Source organism: Gadus chalcogrammus, chromosome 8 (genome assembly GCF_026213295.1).
Source record: "Gadus chalcogrammus isolate NIFS_2021 chromosome 8, NIFS_Gcha_1.0, whole genome shotgun sequence".
Taxonomy (NCBI): Eukaryota; Metazoa; Chordata; class Actinopteri; order Gadiformes; family Gadidae; genus Gadus; species Gadus chalcogrammus.
In genome coordinates, this window is record NC_079419.1 from 7,762,142 (window position 1) to 7,787,024 (window position 24,883).

General features: G+C 45.4%; 2 protein-coding genes across 2 annotated transcripts in view; both read right to left on the minus strand.

The window, feature by feature from the left end:
- Positions 1-1,494: 1,494 nt before the first annotated feature.
- On the minus strand, positions 1,495-21,664 carry lrrcc1 (leucine rich repeat and coiled-coil centrosomal protein 1). Its single transcript, XM_056597437.1, has 20 exons — positions 21,576-21,664; positions 21,173-21,327; positions 20,663-20,868; positions 20,439-20,504; positions 20,138-20,305; positions 17,877-18,043; positions 16,920-17,099; positions 15,197-15,438; positions 13,554-13,728; positions 12,019-12,167; positions 9,792-9,996; positions 8,836-8,975; positions 8,091-8,292; positions 6,916-7,101; positions 6,145-6,292; positions 4,495-4,658; positions 3,369-3,577; positions 2,810-2,947; positions 2,111-2,246; positions 1,495-2,017 (listed from the first exon to the last, which is right to left on the minus strand). Exons 2-20 carry the CDS (start codon positions 21,217-21,219, stop codon positions 1,907-1,909), a joined length of 3,039 nt encoding a protein of 1,012 aa, XP_056453412.1. The 5' UTR covers positions 21,220-21,327; positions 21,576-21,664; the 3' UTR covers positions 1,495-1,906.
- Positions 21,665-23,895: 2,231 nt separating this feature from the next.
- LOC130388105 (RNA-binding Raly-like protein) overlaps positions 23,896-24,883 on the minus strand; it is a 35,684-nt gene continuing 34,696 nt past the window's right edge. The window contains exon 9 of the mRNA XM_056597441.1: positions 23,896-24,761. The gene's annotated coding sequence lies outside the window, so the exon portion shown is untranslated. The remainder of the gene's footprint in view (positions 24,762-24,883) is intronic.

Here is a 24,883-nt window from a genome sequence, read left to right on the forward strand (position 1 = left end):
AAAAATCAAGTATGCATAGACTACAAGTTGCTTACAATGATTGATTTAGGATCTTACTTAAAAGACCTAGGTGGAGTAGGGCAAGTGAGCTATTCGTGAATGCAGGAGTTAACACCTTACAAGCTTTATTGAGGAACCTTATGTACAGATTTATCTGTCGCCTGAATAACTCAAAGAATGAAGTCATAATGCTGCTGTCAAACCCAAGTTATAGCGCAGTACGCTACCAGTCATACCTTTGGAGGCATTGGTATAAGTGCCTTTTATAATTGGTTGTTATGTTTTTATTCTTATTTATGTGTTTGTTGTCCATTTCTTGTATTGTATGTTTTTAAATGGACCTTGAGTCTAATAATAAAAGGTTGATGATGATTTTTTACCTGTGAAAAATTACCTATTGTTAAAACACAATCATGTTCCTTATATCAGAACGATAACATACAAGTAAGTTATGTGGTTCAATATAGTTCTTTACTGACCTCATGTGTTGAGATGTCAGAACTGTAGCTTACAATAAGTAACGGTATGTGCAGAGCTCAGAGCCCTATACAAAAAGTCATTGTGGGCTCCTTTCCTCTCTTGATTCATGTACCAAAAGCATATTTGAAAAATAATTACAAATAATTGGACAAACAATCATACACCTTGTCTCACATCCTCAGTAACATCAGGAGATGAGGGACCTGCCGCTGATCTACTCTCGGTGGCTGCTTCTGAAACCAAGGCTCATGTGTTTGATAGGTACAATCAACGAGTGCACGTTTGCCACGCTAGGCGAAAACAATTATGCCGCCCCATCTATTTGCAACTTACCATACCAGCAAAAACCCATGAAGGCCAATAAGCCATCCACATAACACAAATAGTCTAGTGCAACGCATTATTATGAGTATGTATGACGCAATACGCAGATCTATATAAATAACGCACCACAACGATCTGCATAATCCAATAACCCTGTCCCAAATATTAATTTTCTGACAGCACAGCAATTTCCAAATAATTTAAGTTCAGCTCCTCAAAATAAATGATTCTAGTGCAAATCTCTCCTATACACCAGTTTCTCGTGGGTGTAAAACACCCACACATGAAATGTTTATCACAAAGTATCAGCAGATTCTGCAAAGTGATCAACTGTAGAGAGCAGGTGAGACTTTGACATGTAAATGAAATGCCGTGAACAAAACTAATGCAAATCAGGATAGTCGGGCGATTTTGACTCAACGCTAGAGGTAACACCTATTTCTAGGTAGGCCTACTAAATAGATTAGGATAATATAATTATAGACTCGTAAATAAAAAGGAATGAGAGAAAGAGGATACCCATGTCAAATAATATATTTATTTGGTCTGGGAAAAGATCTGCGTCATCAGAATTTAGAAATAAAATGGGAAAGCCCTGAAATGAATGTTTGGGCCTTATAAATGAGTGCCCCCCCAGAACTGTCCAAAAGTTAAGCTTTTTTTGCCCATTTATACACAAGTTATGATGCTTCAAATGTGTCTTGCCCTCAGGGTTCGTAGGTTATTAGCTCAGTTAAGGCTCCTCTGAAATCTCTCAAACACACATACATGGTGACTACTAATCTCTGCTTCAAGCCAGATATTAAATCTGCTCCAATCTGTGCGGTAGAACAGTAGAAACCAATGTATTCCTTTGAGAAGATGAACTTGGAAAACAGGGTATTACACCTTCAACCAGAGCAGGAGTCCACAATAACAAAGTATAAACACATTTTATTGCATCAGTCATGATTCTCCATAATAAATAGAAACAAAAGAGCATTAAACCTTAAAAATAGTAAGGTTATTTTTACTAAACAGACTTATAGCCAATAATACATACATACATTTTCATAAAACATCAAACGTAGACATTCTTTCACAAAGGGACCGGGGTAAAAGATCAGAAGTCTTTCAGCACGCTGGAGAGGCGTGTCATCTTCTGCTCCATGACTCTCTTGGTGCTCTCCGTCTCTTCCAGCAGCATGCGCATCTCCTCTTCCACCTGAATCACCTGACACAAACACAAACAAACACACCGGCTGTGAATACCACATTCATAACGACTCACGTCCGCTACCTGGGCGGTGTGTTACCGGCGCCCTACCTTCTGATTGGCTCGTTCTATCTGCTTCTGCTTGTCGCTGGCTAGCCGTAGCAGCTCCGCGTGATGGGTCGCCTGTAGGGACTCCAGCTGTCGGCGAAACGCGTCGTCCACACTGTGCAGCTTGTCGACCGCAGCTCTAGAGGAGAACGGAGGGCGATGCGGGGATTTAGACCTGATGCAAGATGTTAGGGGGTTTACGAATCACCTCGAATCAAAGAAAGCACACACTATGAGGCTTTTGAAGCCCAGGTTGTGATCTACTCTGTCTGATTGGAGGGACACGTTCCACGTATCGACCGCTCACCAGAAACTGACACAGCAACATACGTGTTACTTGACAGGCCTCTAACAAAGGACCTTCTTTTAATCTAGCCTATGCATTTATCTTTTCATGTGCTAGAACAGCAGTATTGTTAATTATGATAAACCCGTTTTATCTATTTTATTTTCAGACTTTATATAGAATTTCTAGTGTCAGCTGAACAGTTTCAACTTGAGAATCCTATTGGACATGAACGGATATGTCCTGTATATATAGTGGACATAAAGCGATATCTAGACATAAAGCGATAGGATCTGTGTATAGTGGACATAAAGGGATAAGTCCTGTATATAGTGGACATAAAGAGATGTGTACTGGAAATAGTGGCCATAAAGTGATGTCATGTAGTGCTCCACTTCGTCCACAAGGGGGCGTACTTATGAGCCTCTGCTGCCTTGTTTCTCTCCTCCAGCAGCAGGCGCTCCTTGGAGTCAAAGTTGTCCTTCATGCGCATCACCTGGCCCTCCAGCCGGGTCAACAGCCCCGCCTTCTCCTGCCACTTCTTATTGGAGGAGCTAAAAGGGGGAGGAGACACAGGAGGAGGAGGGCTGATGGTGAAATGAGTGCCTGGCTCTCGTTACCCTCAAAGTCCTTTCCAAACTGAAAAAACAACCAGTTTGAATGTCAAATAAGCTGTTTTAGTGCTTCATTAGGTCCAAAATGACTTTACAGGGAACCCCGCCCCTTAAGACAGTGGTTCCTAACCTCGAACGCATTCTAAGGTCTGCACATTTATGCTGAAATATTAGTTCATGCGCGTAACACATTTACTACAAACGCAATCAACATGTTGCTGTAACATCTAAGTCCCAGTCACCGCACCGCACAAAGTGATTCAAAGTAGGAATCAAAAGGCACTCAGTTCGTCATCATTTTCTCTAGAAACCAAAAAATCCAATCAGCCAAACCCCCCCCCCCACTGGATCAATAACCTGCCTGTGAACAGCTCTGAGCTCGTCCAGCTCCTGCTCCCGCTCCTCCAGCTGCTGCTTGAGCTGCTCCTTTCGCAGGGTGAGCTGCTCCACGCGGTCCCCGAGCTCGCCCAGGGCCGCCGCCTCCTCCTCCAGCCGCCGCTGGAAGCTCTTCTGGGCCTGGGCGGCCTCCTCGCGCTGCCGCCGGGTCAGCTCCTCGCGCTCCTGCAGCCCCTGGAGCCCGGTCGACGGTCAGACGTAAGAGACTCACGACTCACCGCTTCAGGGGTCACCCAGACTCTGCGTCGCCACGCCATCCTACTTGTTGTATTTATCTGACCTTTATTTATCCAGGAAGCTCCCATTAAGATATAATATCTCGTCTTCCAGGGAGTACCGTTACAGTACAGAGATGACATAGACCGCAGACAGACTGACAAGCAAAGCATAAGCAAACAAAAAGCACAAGCAAGATGATACGTCCTTGCACTTAATCCACGCACTTATGTATGTCGTATTTAGTTTTAGGACTTGGTTGTGTAGCATCTCATCCTAGATATATTTGTTGTATAGGGGGAACGGGTTAACCTAGCGATAGTAAGTGCTTTGCATTTGATTCTCTGAACATCCTTACTGCACCGACAGCGATATATTTATTTTCTATCTTATGATTAATGTACATATTGTAAGTCGCTTTGGATAAAAAACTTCTGCAAAATGCTAGATCCTAAACCTGTGTGGAGAGTGAGTCAAAAGCGGACGGCTAAATAACAAAACACTGAACAGAGAAGAACACAATACGGAGATAGATAGATCTAAAATAGAGCAACAGTGGCGAACAGCAGCAGGCCCAGTAGTGACGGTAGCCCTGTCGTTAGCCCCGCCCCTTACGCCGCCCGTCAACGGATTTCATTGCCTTTGAATGGGACACTGCCGAAATGCATTGTCCGTTCTGTCGGCTCCCTGGCCTGCGGCTAAAAGCCGAGAATTTTTCATCTTTTAAGGCAGCGACGGATCCGTCGCCCAATCGGATCGCGTTATGCAAATATACGCAAGGACACTGTCCAATGAAATCCTTTGTAATACAACCCGGAAAAAAACAAAAAGCCCCCATCCGTCGACGGACGCATGTAGTGTGAATGCGGCATCACCTCTTTCAGCTTGCGGATGGTGGCCGTCTGGTCGTCTATGATCTTGGCTTTGATGCGCAGGGCGTCTCCGTCCTGCTCACTGTGCTTCCTCTGCGTCTCCAGCTCCGTGGTCAGCACCTCCACCCGGGCCTCCAGGCGCCCGCGGTCCTGGGCCAGCGACACTCCTGGGGACAGGAGGTGGTCATGTGACGAGCTCTATCTTCAAAGCTCAGCCCTGTGGCTGTGTGAACGATGTATCTGTGTGCGTGTGTGTGTGACTGTGTGTGTGTGTGACTGTGTCTGTCTGTTTGTTTGTTATGACTGTGTGTGTGTCTGTCTGTGACTTTGTGTGACTATGTGTGACTGTCTGTCTGTGACTATGTGTGACTGTCTGTCTGTGTGTGTGTGTGACTGTGTGTGTGTTTAAAATAAGCACTAGGTGGTAGCATTTCCTGTGCAACCGGCTGCATGGCGTCAGCCGATGTGAGTCGCTGTGAGAAGGGAAGTCTATATCGAATGTGTCAAAGATGGCAGGTTCAACATGAAAACAATGTCTACTGGCCCTCAATCAAAGTTGTAATTGTCAGTGTTTGAACCTAGAATCAAAGACTTGAAATGTTTAATCTTATATTAAGACAAATACAAACACCTCAAAAGACAATATTAATCTGCACGCGCTTTCACCTTATGGCAAATAACAAACCAGTGCCACGATCGGCACAGTGAGCTGAGCGTCTTACTGTCCAGAAGCGACTGTTCACTGGCCCCTTGCACTGGCCCTGGGCCCCCCTCCGAGGCCCCCCTCTTTTGCCCCTTTCACACCGCCGCAAAATCGGGGCCGGTTCCGGGCCAGTTCGGAGCTAGGGCCAGGGCTTTGGTTTCACACCGCACAAAGAACCGGCTCCGGCCCCTAAAAATCGGTTCAACTCTGGCCCCACTTTAGAGCTGGGCTAGAACGAGAACCGCTTTTACGCAGGGGGCAGGGGGAGGAGTTATCCGTACCTTCATAAACACGAAGACCAACGAAGACCGGCATTTTTTAAAACACCGAAGTAAACAATGGACGTGAATCCGTGTATGGTTCTTTTTTGTTTTTTCTGATTTTGTTTTAAATCGGAATATTCAAAGAACGAACGAAATTATTGTTGTTGTGTTTGAAACTGGCGCGAGGGTTCTTCTGCGCGCCTAACCTGACGCTTGATCATTGTGTGGTGGTTCAACCTTCAACGCGTCAACGCGCCAACGCAGCTAGATGAGTCCATGTCCATGCAAGTGAACGGAGCGTTCCCTCTTCGTCATAACTATCAAACCAAACATCCTTCACATTCACCGAGCGAACATTATGAAAGTAAAATGCACATTTCTCGCTAAAAATGTTTCCATAAACGCATTTAATGGCGTAACTATGTTACTATTTCCACCCTGAATAAAGAAAGATGTCGGACGTATGCTTCTGTCCAAGCTCACTAGCGGAGACGTTTGCAGTGACGTCATGACGTTGCTCACGCCGGCTCCGTGGCTGGCTCTCGCCGGTGTGAAACCAACCGGTTCTTAACTGGGGTAAGGCTGGAACCAGTTTGGAACTGGCCCTAGCACCAGCCCGGAACTGGCTCTCGGTTCTTTTTGGTGTGAAAGCGGCATTTGTGGGACCCTGGAGAGGCCTCCCCCTACCTTGCTGGGCCAGCTCCTGGCCCCAGATCTTCCTCTCGGCCCTGAGGCCGTCGATGACCGACTCCTGGGCGGTGAGCTGGGAGAGCAGCCGCGACTTGTCCTTCTTCAGCAGCTCCAGCTGCAGGCCCAGACGCAGGTCCTGCTCCGACTGAGAGAGAGGGAGAGGGAGAGGGAGAGGGAGAGAGAGAGAGTTTGGAAGGAAGGGAGAGAGATATGGGAATAGAATAAGAGAGAGGGAGAGTTTTGGAGGGAGGGAGAGGGACATGGGATTAGAGTAAGAGTTTTGGAGGTAGGGAGAGAGATATAGACAGAGAGAGAGAGGGGAAGGTTTGGAGAGAGACATAGGATTGAATAGAAGAAGAGAAAGAGAGGGGGAGAGTTTGGAAGGGAGGGAGAGAGACTTAGACAGAGAGAGAGAGAGAGAGAGTTGTGGTAGCGAGAGGGAGAGTTTCGGAGGGAGGAAGAGAGACATGGACAGAGTGAAACAGAGACAGAGAGAGAAAGAGAGAGGAATACATGCAACAACATTAAGGTGAAACGAAAGCAAACCTGAATAAAATATTCAGGGCTCATCTTAGGACTTATATATATTTAAAATGTGTATAAATATTGAGATTGAGAATTAATATAATAATGATAAATATTTATAGAGATTTCAGAACAAAGTGGATAGCAGCACGAAACCAAATAATTGAAAAGCCTCAACATAATAATTTAAAGCAACATCAAACACTGTGCTCTAAAGGAGGGGCCCTGATTGATAAAGGGCACCTTCAGCTCCTGAACAGCCTCTCTCTTGGCTCGGCTGAGCTCGGAGATGCGTCTCTTCTGCTCCTTCACCATGGCCGTGAGCTCCTGCACCAGAGCGGACGAGCGCCTCTCTCTCTGCTGGCTCTGGGCGAGCGATGCCCTTCTCTGCGAGAGCTCCGCGCTCAGGTGATCACATGCTTCCTTCACCTGCGGAGGAACCATTTAAAGAGCTGTCACTTGGGCGTGACCGGTTAGACAAGGCGTGGCCGTCTCTGTCCGCTGTAAGAGAGCGAAAGAGTGCTCCTGTGAGAGTGTTTTTCGAGTTGACTGCTCCCCTTGCCTCTGTCGGAGCCCATTTGGATTTTAGACAGCTCCCAGCTCATTTAAGACCAATTAGGGCATCTCTTCCTCTGATCCGTCTCGCTGGATTGTTTAGATTCAACATCTTGCGCTCTTCACAGGCTTTTCTGCTCTCTCACTCTTTTTCTCTCTCCGAGTTATTTTCTTAAGTTCATTAAAAACAAACAAAAAATTCACTGTGTCACTCACTTCACGTCAATGCAGGTTTTGGAATTTCAATGCAGTTTTGCCGCCAGATGTATGGAGGATAGTGTAGGGAGGGCGGTGTAGAATGGGCGGTGTAGGGGAGGGTGGTGTAGGGAGGGCGCGTTGGGAGACAACAAAAACATTTCCTCCAGGGGCCAAATTAAAAGTGTAACCCGTGGAAGGAAACATTGATTTATTCAGTTCAACTCTCGAACTCGCCTTCAGAGACGAATCTAACTGCAGTGAAACTATCCGGGTTTGATCTCAGACTTTTAGCATCAGGTGGAATTGAAAAGTAAGCCCAGCCAGATTGAGGTCAACTCTGCATCAAAGCGGTCTCCTTTGTTGTTACTGGAGGGCGACGTCATGGCGACAGCAGGCCTGTTGTAGGAGGCTGAGGAAGACTAAACAGTGACATAGTATACCACCAGGTGTGAGTGTGATTAGCCGTTACAAGCTGTTTTGGAAATCTGCCTCTCCGTCATACATCCAAGTGGACACGCCCACATGTGATGTCAGAAGAGGCTGATTTTCCACACGGCTCGTAACGGCTAATCACACTCACACCCGGTGGTATAATATGTAATTTAAGCGGGACTCAATAATGTAAACGGATCCCGTGCCCGTTCCCCGAGTCCTGTCGGCCCTACCTCGGAGAAGCGGGCGGACTCGATGGTCAGTGCCATGCGGAACTCGTCCTCCAGGGCGGAGTACTGGCTCCGCCCCGCTGCCAGCTTCTCCTCAAGCTCCGCCTCCCGCTGGGCGTGTCTCTGCTGCGCCGCCGCCCCCTCCGCCGCCAGCGCCTGCCGGAACTCCTCCCCGCCGGGCGCCAGCCGCGACGCCAGCTCCTTCCTGTGAGGAGAGGAAAGGTTATCGCGTGCGCCAGCGAGCAAGGCGGCAAACGCTAATGCGGTAACCTATACCAAACAGAACGGGGTTTAGTTTGTTTTTCCTACTGTCGGGGAGAGATGAACGTGTCATGAATAAAGATGGGCAATTTTGTCGTTCTGGAGCAAGGAAAACAAGGTTTGCATGAGCGTCACGGAACACTGTCAATAATATGCAGAAACTCCAAAATGATGAGATTGTTGTTTCAATACAAAAAAAACGATTTGGCAAATCGGTTCCGGCTCATAACAACAAAGTAAAAGACACAGTCCATATCTTCTGAAAACAATGACAACATTTCAATCTCAATCTCGGATCTTTGTCAGGTTCTCATGAAGATCTGAATGTGATCGAAACCTGGAACACCCGGGGAGCAATATAAAGCGTGCGGCCTCTTCTCTCTCAAAAGCATTGTTCATACTCCTACGATCGCTACCCCACACGTCCGAGACCTTGTGTATATCTCCTTCTACAGTCCACATACTCTCCGGCGGTACTGCTGTCTACCTGTGCTCCTGCTCCCTGGTAGTGAGCAGCTGCTGCTGCTGCTGCAGCTGGGCTCTGAGCTGACGAACGGCCGCCTTCTGGAGCTCTGCCTCCCTTTTCAGAGCCATCGCCCGCTTCTGCAGATCCTGCTGCCTCTTCATCTGAAAGCCCAGCAACGGTTAGCTTCACACGGCCGCCCCGGCTGCATCCATCAGCACACGCAATTAGTTTGGAATTGATTGACATACATCCTGGCAAAGAATATGATAAAAGGCTAGAAAAGAGGGGTAATATCTGTATTAAGGTAGTATAGGAAAATGACCAATTACCAATAAATCTGATACATCAAAATATAATAATTCAATAAAGGAGAATTAAAAATGTCCAATAAACAAGTAACCATAACTTTGTGCGTCTGGGTCAGCCTATACGAGAATATTTCTGCTATGACTGGTAGAATCAGTGGTTAATCGATTATAGTTTCATTCGTTGAGCTGCATAAGTATTTAAGCTACTGTTAGCACCAGTGCTTAGGCTGCTGTTAGCTTCGGCGGTTAGCCTGCTGTTGGCATCAGTGACGAGCCTTATGTCACTGTTATCCAGATGTTATTATCAGTGGCGTTAGCCTGCTGCTTGCATTAGCGGTTAGACTGATGCTCGCATCAGCGTTAAGGGCTGATTATGGATCCACGTTCACGCAACGCAATGACCACGCAGACGCTTTGACGCAGTCCTGAACCTTTATGGTTCTGCATCAGGTTTTAGCAGGCGGACCAATCACAGCCCCTGTTGGTGCGTCGCCTCGACGGAGGGTTAAAATTTTTTGGAGGCGCACGTCAGGCCCTTGTGGTGGACCGTAACCCCCTTGCGTTACGTGAACGTAAGACCATAATCAGCCCTTTAGCCTGCTGTTAGCGTCAATGCTACGGTTTCCCCATGTGACTGAGCTGCTGCGGCGGCGGCGGCGGCGGCATTACCTCCTCGGCCTGCTGCCCCGCCCGGAGTGCGTCGGCGCGGGCCACGCTCTCCTCCAGCTCGCCCAGCGCCCTCTTGTGGTGCTCCTCGTCCGCGCGGGCCTTCTCCAGCTGCTGGCCCAGCGCCTGGCTCCGCCCCTCCAGCTCGTCGACACGCCCCTGCAGGCCCAGGCGTCCCGCCCGCTCCCGCAGCAGCAGCTCCTTAAGCCTGTAAGTTAAGTTAAGGTAAAGGTTAAGTTATCCTTCATTGTCCCTTTTTGGGGGAAATTCATTCTCTTCTTTTGACCCATCTGGGAGCCTGTGAACACACACACACACACACACACAGAGAGTTGACCTTGTCAGAGGTCCACACACATGGGGTGCACCGGCACACCCGGAGCAGTGGGCAGCAGGTGGGGGTTTCAGGAGGGCAACTCATCCGCGGATGGGGACGTAGGAGAGCGCTGAACAACAACTCCCACCCTTTCATATTTTTGCCTACAAGTTGGCATTCGAACCGGCCACCCTCCGGTTACCGGTCCAACTCCTTAACCAGCAGGCCGCGAGGACGAGCTACTGCCGGTGTTCTGGTCCCACTGCCACCAACCGTACTGTGATGTAAAACCAACGTCTGCCAGTGAATGAGTTGGGCAACTTTCATATCAGGAAATGGGGGGGAGGGCTGTTAAAGGCAGACGTTGACCCGGAGGAGAATACAAATACAATTCATTTACAGCAACAAAACAGGGCGGAGCCAAGTCAACAACAGGGCGGAGCCAAGTCAACAACAGGGCGGAGCAATTCAACAACAGGGCGGAGGCCGAGCCAACAACAAGGTGGAGCAAAGTAAACAACAGGGCGGGGCCATGTCATCAACAGGGCGGAGCCGAGTCAACAACAGGGCTGGGCCATGTCATCAACAGGGCCTGGCCCAATCAACAACAGGGAGGTGCCATACAACAACAGGGCGGAGCCGAGTCAACAACAGGGCGGAGCCAAGGCAACAACAGGGCGGAGCCATGCAACAACAGGGCGGAGCCGAGCCAACAACAAGGCGGAGCTGAGCCAACAACAGGGAGAAGGATGCAAAGCTAGCGTGAAAACAGTTGCGCAGACGGGCCGTACGTCTGAGGTGCACAAGCGAGGAAAGCGATTCCAACACCTCATGTATTTCCCTGCAGGAGAAGTTCCTCCCTGCAATCTGCCTTCTGATGGGATGAGGGTGTGGAGTAGGGACGCGTGCACCCGGGTCATTATGAAGTCCCGGCAAATGTGGCAATTAAGATTGACTCGTGAGCCACTGGTGACATATGCTTACCATACGGGCCCGTAATTGCTATCACACCGACAATCTATCTTAGCAGTGGGGGTTGGGGAGTGGGTACAAGAGACACGATGAGCTCTCCCTCGCTCTCCCTCGCTCTCCCTCTCTCTCCCTCTCTCTCCCTCTCTCCCTTTCAATTTCTCTCAAATGAATACTATCAGATGAGCCGGATGTGGGATGTTGGGGCTGCTTGGGCATAGGAGATGAAGAGCATTTAATTATAGATAATTATTCAACAGACAATTTAAACATTAGGATTATTTGCAAGCCATGTCGATTTTCCATAAAATAATAATAGTTATAATTCCCTCCCTGTGGGAAATAGCCTCATTATCACAGTCAAACCTCGCGGGGGCAAATCCTGGAAAGCCAAGAATTCTTTGCCCTCCTACACCAGGCTTTTTGACAGCGATAGGGTGGAATTTCAATGGCATATAGAAAATATTCATTCGAGGGGAAGGAGAGATGAATCGAATGCAGGAAGTGAGAGAGAGAGGGAGAGAGACAGAGAGACAACAACATAAAAGAGGAGGAAAATACATTATTAAGGTGACAACTTGATCCCCTGGGGGGGGGGTAGGGGGGGGGGGGGGGGGGTGTTGGAACGGCTCAATGATTTCACACCCTCCAGGGTGTGTGTGTGTGTGTGTGTGTGTGTGTGTGTGTGTGTGTGTGTGTGTGTGTGTGTGTGTGTGTGTAGGGGTGTGTGTGTGTGTGTGTGTAAAGCTGTGTGTGTGCGTGTGTAGGTGTGTGTGTGTGGGTGTAGGGGTGTGTGTGTGTAGGGCAGGGTGTATGTTGGGATGTGTGTGAGTGTAGGGGTGTGTGTGTGTGTGTGTGTGTGTGTAGGGGTGTGTGTGTGCGTGCAGGGCTGTGTATGTGGGTGTGTGTCTGTGTCTGTGTGCGTGTGTCCGCCCCCCCCCCCACCTGTCCGTGGTGTGCAGGGCCATGTCCTGCAGGTCCTTCCCCTCACAGGCCTGGCTCTGCAGGCTGCTCAGCTGCTCCGTCAGCCTCCTGGCGACCTGCTCCGCCTTCCAGCGCCGCTCCCGCTCCTGGTCCCGCTCCTCCACGATGGTCTGGAGGGAGGGAGGGAGGCCAGGGACCACCCAGGGGGGGGGGGGGGGAGTACGTTTATTGGTTTATTAGCCGGCCACTGACACTGGACTGAAAGGTCCACGGGGTGGTTCGACGTCTAACTCTGGCTTTGCCAAAAATCCCATTTTGATTATTACATTTTTTTACATACATTTTTAAGTATATTTATTTCATTCATTAAGGCCCCGTTCACACGAAGCCGATTTCATGGCGAAACCGCAAAGGTCTTGTACGGTTCGGCCTTCCGTACACACGAAGCCGGCGAATCTGCTGACCGAAACCGCAAACTTCTGAAACCACCCTCGGAGGTGGTTTCAAATCTACCCGGTTTCGTTTTGGATTCGTGTGTACGCCTGAAACCGACTGAAACCGCAAACCATGACGTCATCGCCCCACCCCTCGACCTCCTAGCCAATGGCTCTTAAGCCCGCGGAGTCTCAGAAATCACATGCGAGCATGCGCATAAGGGCAGCATGCTCGCCTCTTCTTCTTATTTCATTTCTTCTGGATTTCTGTACCAGAAGCGGCGCCCCTTATGGGCCTGGAATGTGTACTACAGCGTTTCTACAGATCTACCCGGTTTCGCTTGGCTTCGTCTTTACGGAGATACTTCGAAACCGGATAGATCGAAACCGTAACGGTTTCGCCCGTTTCGGCTTCGTGTGAACGGGGCCTAAATGTCTTATAGATATTGCAGAACAAGATGGATACATATTTGTACATTCATTTCTATCCGAAAAATTTTCTATTTGAACATTTTCTGTTCAAATTTCAAAGTTCTCAGTTACAAAGTGCTTTTTTGGAGAGAAATGCTGAAAAAATGCATAATGTTTTCAAACTCAAAAATAGTTTTGACCAAAATAATCGTGATTATGATTTTTCCATAATCTAGCAGCCCTAGCTCTGGTCACTGTAGTCACGGGATGTTGCGCCGGCTGAATAAAGGGACTAAGTCGGTATGTCTTTCGTTTCAAATTCAACGCGATCGAAGATATAGTATAGTGTGATATAATAAAGCATCAGGAACCAAGGAGAGATTGCTCCGATGCTGAGCGAATGCTGAATATTTGTAAAAAAAATAATATATATATATGTGAACACAGTATAAATGTAAGCCACATATAAATGTTCTGCTGGTAGTTTTGTCTGCAGTTCTTTGGAACGAGCACTCATCCTTCGATCAGGCATTCACCGTTTAGCCGTGAATCGCCGTTTAAGTATAAGGGGATAAACATTGAGCAAGTGAACAATAAACGGAGGGTTTAAAGTTTCTCCAGGTCAATAGACGCTATGGTTTAATCCTCGCAGAGCCTTTATACCTGGAAAGAAAATACAGGTTGTAAAACCAGCCAGTGTCACTTTCTTACCCTGTAGGTTTCTTCTTCTGCGGTCGGCTTAGAGTTCTCCTCCCTTGGTGCCCTGGTGGTCTTGGAAGACCCCCCCCTGGCTGTCACCACTGGCGCTGCAACGCTCGGGGCATTGGCCCCCCTCCGGGACCCCAATGCACCCGTGGGGCCCTTGCGTTTAGGCGGTTCTTGATCGCTGCACATTAAACAATCACAGGTATTGAACAGGCCGTAAACATATCGATCACAACAAGCCCTGGAGCATAAAGAAACGTCGGGCTCAGGGAAAAACGGTAAAGACTGAATGCTTTACTGGCACTTCTAAGCGTGTCCAGGTCTTGGCAACGTGTAAATTCACCAGAGGATCATTATCTGCACCTGGCGTTTCTGACGACTTCAATGACGTGTTTGCTGTGCTGTGTTAGGAGTGGTTGATTAAAATGAAAGGAAAGTGTGGGTGTGTGAGTGCGTGCGTGCGCGTGTATATGTGCATGTGTGTGTGTGTGTGTGTGTGTAAGCTATCATGCGTTTAATATATCATATCACACACACACACATGCCATCACCCATGTTTTTGATTAAAACCATCTTCTGCCAATAAATAAATTGGAAGACTTCAATATCAGGGGTAGAGCGGTAATATAGGAAGACATGGACCCGGAGGAGAGAACAAACACAATTCATATGCAACAACAAAACAGTGCACAGCCAAGTAAACAACACACACACACACACACACACACACACACACACACACACACACACACACACACACACACACACACACACACACACACACACACACACACACACACACACACACACACAAAGCTGCAGTGTCGTACATCATAGCAGCGGTCATTTCTAACAGAGAGGAGGATCGTTTACAGCCTCCGCTCGGAAAAGAGGAAGAAAATGTGTACTGCCCTCCCCACTAGTTTGCAATTGAAGGTCAGGTAGGTTTGCTCTACTTTGTAAGCGGCCGTTACGATTGACGCACCGCAGGCCACACGTCAGCAGGATAAACAGTCACCGTACTTTCAATGATCGTTCTCGGGCAGTCAGGAAAGCTTTTCAGCCAAGCCCCCTGGTTCTTTTGTTTTAGCGTGTCTCAATTCTGCTCAAGCGTCCTTCGGCAGGGCACTGATTCATTGCTCTCTATTCTGTAGTGGATCAAGTACAGCAGTTATGTGGTCATCTTGGAGATGTGGTGAATGGATCCTGGTTTTTAATTGAGTTGCATTCAAAAGGAACAGAATATAGAATGGTACAGAATGGTTCCAAAGACTAACTACAACTTATTGGTCATCCAGTATAGCTGGATAGAGAAGGCTACGGCCAAACTTACTTCAGATTTGAAAGCAAATTGCTGTTATAATGAATCAATGCAGTGTTTAACTACAGCTTCAGGTAACGATATAGATGTCACTTTACGCCTTATCTGTTCAACTATATGTTATTAACATTAGCTCATGGCGGAATTTCTGTCGACTTCAACTAATTAACTGAATGACGTGACCATTTGAAAAACAATGTTCTCCTGTATTTATAAAATGTATTGATTTATATCGTCCTAGTTCAGGTTTCACATTTAGCATGAAAAGGGTTTATTTATTTTAGCGAATGTGTGATGGCCATCGCTGGCCAGCAGGGGGGTGGGTTACCTGTCCGACCTCCGGGCCCTGACCCCCTTGAAGCCGCCCCTGGCGGGCGCGGCCCTGGCGGGCGTGGGCGTGCTGCTGGCGGGCGTGCTCCTGGAGCTGCTGGTGCTCCGCCGCGTGGAGGCTCCCCCCCGCCTCCGGTTCTCCTTCCCGCTGTCGCCCTCGCTCTCCGACGTGTGGTCGATGTCCCTCTTGGCCCTCTGTACCGGCAGCCTGGAGGGTCCGGGCCCAGCGCTTGCCAGGGTCTGCGTCAGAGTACCATTAATAATAATAATAATAATAATAATAATAATAATAATAATAATAATAATGCATTTTATTTATGGGCGCCTTCCTTGACACTCAAGGTCACCTTACAAAATCAAACATCCATAGTAGCAAACAACAAAATAAAACAACAACAACAACATAATAAAACAGTGTACAAGAGAAAAAACGGTGTGTTCATTCTAGTCCCAAGAATGCAACTGACTTAAAGGGAGTAATAATAATAATAATAATAATGCATAGGTTTTATATAGTGCTTTTCTCGGTACCCAAAGACGCTTTACAAAAAGGATACAAATGGACAGTACAGTACATACATGCATACATACAAATACTCCAAAACAACAATACAGAGAAAGATAGGACAATAAGAAAGAGAGAGGGTGAGTAGGCTTGGGTGAATAGATAAGTTTTCAGGTGAGATTTTGACCCCAAGGTAACCAGGCGAGCTGGAGGGAGGGTGAGCTGGATGGAGGAAGACGATCTGAGACAACGGGTGGGGTGTCTTGATAGGGAGAAGCTCGGTAAGATACTGAGGGGCAAGATTGGTGATGGCCTTGAAGCAGAGAAGCAGGATCTTGTAAATGACGCGATATTTGATGGCGAGCCAATGAAGTTGCTGCAGGACAGGTGTTATGTGACTGATGGAGGGGGTTTTAGTAATGATACGGGCTGCAGAGTTTTGTACCAGTTGTAATTAAGGCTTCATTAAAGGCTTGGTGGCGTGTTGCGGTGGTCGCGGCTGGATGCCTGGACTCTCCTTATGGTTAACCGGCCAGCAGCCCATCATCGATTTAATATGTTTTTCCTGTATGGATGTTTGTCAAGTATGGCACCCACTGCACTTCTGACCACTCCTTGAAGGAGGGATCGCCCACTCTGCGTTCATCCTCAAGATTTCTTTCAACGTTTTTTCTTTCCCTTTTGGGGCATGGGTCAGGGTCATAAATATTTGGCCTGTTTGAGGCTGTAATGGTGATTAAGGGCTATACATATAAAATTGAACTGAATTGAATTAAGAAAACCCCAAGTTGCTTCCGCCGCGGAGATAAAAAGAAATGCAGTGTGAGGCCAGAAAGACTCCATTGGGGTTTACATGAGCAGGTGTGAGGCACCACGTGGACCGCTGTCTGAACCCAAGTCACGCACGCTCCAGCAAGGGAGTGTGGCCAATAGCAGACTACTGCTCTGTCTTTTAACAATTCTATACCTTTATGTATACAAAAACACAGAAGTTGTTAAACGCACTTTGGGAGACCCAAACAGAAACGGTGTTCAACTGAAAATAAATCAAACATAGAAATAACCAATAAAGTCTTTATGGCCCAGTGTTGAAACCGCACTGTCACTGTGAGCGCGACGCAAAAAGTAAACACATAATCAAAACTTTACGACTTTACACCCCCATGCACAATTAGTCAGGGGCGACCAGCAGCTCGGCGAAGGTACGAATAAGCACCTGATGGAACAGCTGTGACACTTGGTGCTCCAGCTTCCTGATGCGCTGCTCGTTAACTCGGTCTGCCGGAGCAGCTGCGGGGGGCGGGGCCTGGGTCTCCCCGGGGACGCCCCTCTGGCGGAACTCAGCCAGGACCTGGTTGATGCGGGGGGTGCTGAGAGCGCCGTCCCCCTTAGAGAGCTGTGGAGAACACACGGGCAGGCAGGGGTTTACTGCCGCGTTCCCTCACTGCTCGGAATACTGCTTTCCTGACTTCCTTCTGAGTAGGGAATGGTTATAATAAAGCGCTGCTTCAGTTCAGAGCTCCTAATCGGAATGTCGCGCGAGGTGGCTCAACGCCCGGTTGCCGATTAGATGTGGCATCGACATGGTTGTCCACAATGTCGAGATTATTATTGCTAATATTTGTACTTTAGAAGTGGGATTTTCAGCATGATATTCTTTAGCTACGTCAATCAACCCTCCGACACATTGTTTATTTAAAGTTATTAATATAAAAGTATTATTTAGCTATTAGCCGTGTTAAACAGAGACAAAGTTATCCATGTTGGTAGATTCCAACTTCGAACTTTCCATCACTCTGGAAGACATCAGTGACGCGTTTCCCACCTCTGACTCACTCAGAGACAGCCCAGAGGTGAGTAAACCCATTAAAATACAATGAATGGTAATGTGTAGATTCATCTGATTGAGGGCGCACAGCATAACATATGGCATCGCAGTGGGTGGGTAAATATCCCATTGCCCTGACATTGACTGTATGCTTGGATAGTTTAAAGTTCCTGTTGGTTGAACACCCCTGATCCTTGGCTACAATAGACAGGGGATTCCGACAGTGTTGGGTGTTTTGTACCCCAGCCAACTCTAGACTGGTGGTCTAACCCTGGACCACATCCTTCCACGAGCACATTTTTCCATAAGTGAATGTGCGATCAAACGTTTCCAACGTCACCAAACCTGTTCGCTGCCGCTGGTCTCGGAGGAGAACAGGAAGTCTGCGTAGTCTTCCAGACCGGGGGTGTCCCCGGGGCTGTCCTCCCCTAGGGGGGCTTCGTTCCCCAGGCGGTCCACGCCATCCAGGACACAGACCTGTGGTAGGGACTGCAGGACCATCTTCCTGTAGGCTGGAGCAACCAAAGAGAGGGAGAGAAGGATGTGTTCTACTCCATTGTTTGGACCATAAACTGAACATTCGTTTGTTCCCATTCAGGAATAATTGAGGTGGAACCTTATTTACAATGATGCCAAGATTACACCATGGAAAATTGAATAAATAAATTCAATCAAATAAACGAAAGAGGTCACAATTTTGGTCCCGAACAGATTTGGGGACAGTTACCAAGATATAGGAAATACCAGATATTCCATGAATCTGCTGCACTTACACTAAGAGCTGTTAGTCCTGGTGCGGATTCATTGGAGTGCAATAAATGTGAAGCAAATTTCAAATGCATACAGTATAGATGGCAGTGCTCTGACAAGGGCTTTAGAAAAAAGGAAGAAGATTTTACTGTCATTCAATGGAAACCCTTGACCTGGACATTTTAGAAAGATTTTCTCAAGTGCACTTGAGAAAATTTGTTGCCTTTGTCCTAGTCTTTTGTTGCCTTTGTCCTAGTCTCTCACATGTCTTAATAAACTGCAAACGTTGGTCCATATAAAATAAGTTCCTAGCGGAAATATTAATACCTGCGGTTAGTTTAATTTAATTGAGTCATCCAATTGAGTTTTCTTTGTGCCCGAGACGAATAGATGTTCTGCATGCCCAATATCCACCTTTGCTTCCGTGATCAAGATGTAAATAACAGCATATTTTTGTATTTGTTTGGAACTAACATTTTTGTAGTTCCTGTATTATTATTTATTTTTTTATTATACTTTTCAAGGCTACCTTCGGATATTGTTGAGCTTGTGGTTGGGTAAGCGTTGAACTGACCTACTCTATTTCGAATGTTAACGATAGCCAGTTTACAGTTGCTTATAATTCATGAACAAGTGGAGCATGATTTGGTGGTTTCCATGACAATGTATCCATGCAAATGATTAGGAATGATTTATGTGTTCTGGAACGTGACCAGAGAAAGATTGTGATATACCCTACCATCAAGGACTAAAGAGGAGATGAGAGACACACAAAAAGATACTCTGCATAAATTGACCATAAGAGCTGAGGATAATTCAATATATAATACATTTAGCTTTCCTATGTTTCAGTGTATTGTATCCCATTCATATTTCCAAATCATTATAAACAGTTTGTATTGTTTTCTATTATTTATGATGTGTTTGACTGCCCTCTAATTTAGTGGCCCTCTAACCCTAATGCTAACAATAAAACCAAACTTTAAACATAAAATTAAACCCTAAACCTCATGCTTACCCTAAAACCAAACCCTAATCATAAGACCAAAGACCTAGATCCAAAAACCAAACCGTTAAACCTGACCCTAATAGGAAACCCTAAACCTAAAACCAAACTTTAGAAACAAATACTAATCTAACAGCATTTATATTACCGGTATATAAGGGGATACCCCATGTGAGATAAATCAAGTCCATATTATCCTTTCTCATTGAATATATACATCTATATATGATATATAAATTAATTAATCTATAAATAATATGTATATTTATATAAAGTACAATTCATTATGATATTTAGCAGCCAGCCAATGTGAAGCCATGAGACAGCCTTTTCACACTGGCTATATTTAGTTTGCCCTTGTTAATTTTCCATTGCATACTGGCCCAGGGAATGTACATCAGTGAAGTGCTTCTTTCTTGACTGGGTTAATTAGGGTCTTGCTCGCATACAGTATGCATGGCCAAATAAGGAGCTCAACCTGAGAGATGAAGCAACGCTTCCTGAAACCTGCCAGGTGCTCCCTGAGCATAACCACACTCTACACTGTTATGAGCCGTATTGTTAACATCGCATAGTATTGCAGTATAATATAGCATGCCATATATATTTGTTGACTTGTATGTGGCTTAATGGGTGCTTCCTTTCATCCAGATCCATAAAAAAAAAAATAATCTTCCCAGTTCTGTACAAAAATCAAGGAGAGAATGTGCCCTTGTGCGGGAGATTGTTTAACAAGGTGGTGAAAGGTGCAGACTACGTCCATCGAGTGTTACCTCTACTGCCATGGAACCAGTGGCTGAAGAAAAGGAGACCTTCAACACTGTATACCGAGCCATTATGTACACTTTACCTGACAGGCTGCAGACAGGGTTGCCTTTACCATCCAGGCTCAAGGTGACTTCCCTTAAATTCTGCACTCCCAGCAGGCATTGCAGCAGGTGGTTGATGCTGTCCAAGCAGTTGCTATGGAGACTGAGCTGCTTCAGCTTGTAGTCCTCTCCGTGGAGGTAAAGCAAGCCTAGCGTGGACACAGTGGAATCAATACCATCAAGTCCGGATCGATGGTGTGAAAGCCGCCATGGCTTTTTCACCTTTTAATTTAACTCCACAGAAAATACAGACAACCTTGTTCATTTGCGTTGCGCACTCACCGGTAAGGCTGTTTATCTTGTTGTAGGATAAGTTTAGTGTGGCGAGGTTCACAAGGCCGCTGAGGCCTGGGGCAGAGCAAAAAGGACACCAGCAGCTTAGTGACGCCGTGGATCATAAACCACTGACAAGTCAACCGCCGTCCACGTAATGATGAATAACGACCCGGGGAAAACCCACTCGCTGACTCCCGTTGTATTTGTAAAGAGAAGAGATGTGGACTCACCTTCGACCTTGGCGATTAAGTTGCAGGATAAATTTAAGGTCCTGAGGGATGTCAAGGAAGCGAGCCCTTCGATGCGAGAGATGCGATTGGACGAGAGGTCCAGGTGCCGCAGGTGGCCGCCTGAGGTCAGCGCTTCGATCCTCGAGATGCGGTTGCAGTGCAGATTGAGTGATGTCACTGTGGGACTCAGAGGAACCTCCAACAAACTGGAACAGCAGGGAAAAACATAGCGAACGGTGAGATGAATTGCCCTAGATATTGAATTGCAAAAAATGGGATTTTGAGATATATGGCACGCCACGTATTGGATGTTGTTTTTCTGAAATTGCTTACATTGACTTAAATGTTCATTGAAGTTGTCCTTAGATCATATCATACTCAAATAACAGATAGCTTATGATATATGTATTGGTGCAATCAATGAAAACGAACGATTGAAAGGGTGCAATACGACAGAACCGTAGCAAGCACTATCTTTTTTCAATAGGAGAGTCGTAGAAATGAGTTTACCTTGACACATCCTTGTCAATCAGACTCAGCTCTCTGTGCGCCATCATCTGCTACGGAGTGGGTTTGGCCGTTAGCTCGGTAACGTTGTCCTCTATGTTGTTGCTATGTAACCATTGCATCCCGCATTTAGCTCCAGATGTACACCCACTGCTGATCTACTCACAGCAGAAATGCACCGAATTGAAAGTCACAGACACTTTTGTGTGTAGATATAGATAACAGTTAGAAAGGGATGCTTAGATGTTATTTATAACTATATAACTACTGCTCGATGGCTAACGTTCTTCAGGAGACTTCGTCCATAAAGCAAACCCCACATTAGTACTAGTAGGCTATAACGGCCCGCAGTCAACTAGTTATTTTCATTATAAAGTGTGAACAGCAATTTATTAGTAATGCTTACATCAAATGCAACATAGTATATCTCTGTGCGAAGTTTATTGTTGTTGATGTTGTACAGCCGCTCCAATTGAAATCGCCGCTTCTAGTCACGGACTTCCTATTTGGTGACGTATGCGAACTACGTTCCTGCTCGTCATCCAATCAGAGTACCGCCCACTATGGGCAGAGGCTTGGAAGAGACGAACCACATAAATAACATTATAAGGAGAAAAATAAACTAAACTAAAAAGTATGGGTACTTTTTTGGTATGTGATGAAAGGTAATTGTAATCCATTGTGGTATCAGAGATACCACTCGGAAAGTATTCAACACGTGGTTTATTAAGAAGCACAAGGTAAATTTGGAGCTTGCAGGAGGTGGTTCATGAAGCATCTCCAAAATACAGCTACAAAATCAGTTTATTGGTAATAGGCCCAATTGCATCCAGCTATATTGCCGGCGCCGGGGCTGTGTTTTTTTGGAAGTTTTGGGTCACGGTCCCCACAGCCCTTATCTGCCTCAGTTTGTTACATTTTGGTCAAATAACGTCTAATTTTCGCAACTGTGACGCAAAACTTCGAAAAAACCTCACCTGCACACCGTCGTTAGCTTGGATATCATGTGGTCTAATAAAGCATAGCATAAATTAATTTACATCATGTCACATATGTAAATCTAGACGGATAGCCTAATCAATTCACAGCATGACTTATGTTCAAATCAAACAAACCATATATCATAGTGACACAGTGAATTATTTATGATTTAAATAATCTTTCTGAGACTAAATGAAGGCACCGAAACATCATAGTCTACCTAACCTTTTTCTATAAACCTTACATCTATTTTCCACTTGGTCTCAGCAAAAGAACCAAAGGCTTATATGCCTATTGATAATATAACCCTATGACTTGATTCATGTCCAGGGCGGGAATGGGAAATATTATTAACTTACACACATTAATATTAACAATTTACATAATTGAAAGTTGGGATAATGTTTAATAATACCAAAAAATTGAAAGAGTTTGCTGCCTGCAATGATTATATATTTAGCCTACTGAAACGGTTCCTGCTCCATTTTTAACCATGACACTTCCATCTTTATAATTGCATCCAGAGGGGGGAAAAAAGTGTTCAGAAGTATATTAGCGCATCCCTCATTATGCTATCATTCTCTATCATTAAAGCCATAACACACGCTAGATTGTGTCTGTGTATAGATGACATGTAATGTGCACCTCCCAGGTGCGTTGTGTTGCTCCGAACCCCCATTTTACTCATAATTTCTGCAGCCGCAGCGGCAGCCGCCACCGAGATTGTTGAAGATTGATTCACTTCATCAAGCGGCGGACACATTGTTCAAATTAGCGTAGAGCTGCATGACTGATCACCGCAGAGCTGGTGGCCGGCCAGGGCTGATGGGGTTCAATTTATACCTGCGGGAAAGACAGCCAAGCCTCTCTAACCTAGGGGAATGATGATATGTTGCTAATGAATTAGAGACACCATCTGTTGCCGCCTCGCCACCACTTACCACCCCCACCCTACCCCCCTGTCCTGGAACCTTTCAAGGGCAACGCCAGAACAGGATCAATACATATTCATGATTTCCATTAGAGCATTGGATTCATATATATATATATATATATATATATATATATAAATCATTCACCCTAAGTTGTAAGTTAGCACTTTCAGCACTTTTGAATTCGGTTTTCTTTTCTTTTCTTTTTTTGTTGCTTATTTTAACCTAAAGCAATCATTATGTTGTGACGGTCCAGGGTCCCCGTTGAGGTAGCCATAATAAATTAACCACGTAAGTAGGTTGAACTGTTCCTGAATGTATTTTTCTTGATTTTATCTGAACATGAATGTCGACTTATAGAATGTCAAACATAAGTATGAGTAAATGTCCACATTTGTTCGTTTTGTTCCTTCTAATGCACATGGATTATTTGTCCTTGTAATACTGTAGCCTAAAGGTCCCGCCATCACTTTTCCAAACTAGCATATAAAGGACGTTATCAATTATGCAGATATACTATTATGAATGCCAATTTAATTTCAGGTACTTGGTTATACAATTTTTTTTATGCAACAATAAATGAGATTAAGGTCCCAGCCAGGACTGGGTAAAACATCCTATCTAAATGTTGCACTGATTGTAAGGTAATATCCATTGAGTTGAACAAAGATTTCTCAGACAGTGATGGCAGTATTCAAGCCTTCGGGGTTGAATCAGATCAGTTCTTCAATATAACACAGGTTAGATTTAGTAAGTCATAATATGCAAAAATATTCCCAAAGGCAGAAACCTAATTTGGTGGTTGCACATTTCATTCTCCTGCTTTGTATTCAAATACAATTTTGATCAGAGATTGTTTTATTTCAAAAACAGTTTGTTGGTTTTTAATCCACAGCTGTACAACTGACGCAACACATACAAAGGAGACATAATAATCACATCTTTCACATGCTTATCATAAAAATACTTCTCCTCACACTCTTGACAACTATGAGCCACAATTATAATGTATTTTGCAGAATTGATGCACATTGAACAACGGAAAATATAATAAATTATATATATGTATATATTTATAGTCCAGCAAAATGTATGAATGAAACGGTTCACATTGTGGCAGCACTTCACATGATGGAAAGTCTTTCTTAATCGCTAACATTTTTCCCATTTCTTCTCATATTTCCTTATCCTTTAACCTCAATACATTATAGCAAAAGAAGAATGGAATTTGGTAAAAACAAAATAAGCCATTTAATGGTTCATTTCCTTACCCTTAGAACTGCATATTCTATGCACAGTTCAGACCATTATAGGTTCAGCGTGACAGATCCACGGCAGATCCTTATCGTTCTTTAAAAATAAAATTAGAATAGTCAGAATAAAATAAAACATTAAGGATTTTTTTGTGTTTTTATTCGATTTCCCTTTTTGGAACAGATTTTGCAATAGCCTGGAATACAATATTAATTAGCCTCTTTTTTCATTTAAATAAAGCACATCTCAATAGTAGCAAGTCTTTTAAAGAGGCAAACAAGCACAAACATGTTCACAGGTCCCTTTCTCAGCGTTTCCTTTTGTCATCATTTGTTTTGTTTTCCTTTAAGCGCAAATTCCTCATCCAGAAGGCTTTGCTGGTATCTCAATTTCACATTCGACCTCCCCGTCGCTTGGTAAGACCTCTATCAAACAAAAAACAACACAAGACAAGTACATGCTTACATTACATAGCGAGACCAAGTGAAGTCACCGACATTGAGAAGCCCTGAGTGAAGGCTTGCTTTGTATCTATATGTTAATCAGT

Bases quoted from the DNA above. Each gene is read 5' to 3' on its own strand.
- lrrcc1 (XM_056597437.1), bottom strand. From the start codon at position 21,219: ATGATGGCGCACAGAGAGCTGAGTCTGATTGACAAGGATGTGTCAAG. The intron at 20,869-21,172 runs GTAAACTCATTT...CTGCTGTTCCAG, and splicing joins ATTGACAAGGATGTGTCAAG to TTTGTTGGAGGTTCCTCTGA. The intron at 13,729-15,196 runs GTAACCCACCCC...TTTAATGTGCAG, and splicing joins AGGGCCCGGAGGTCGGACAG to CGATCAAGAACCGCCTAAAC.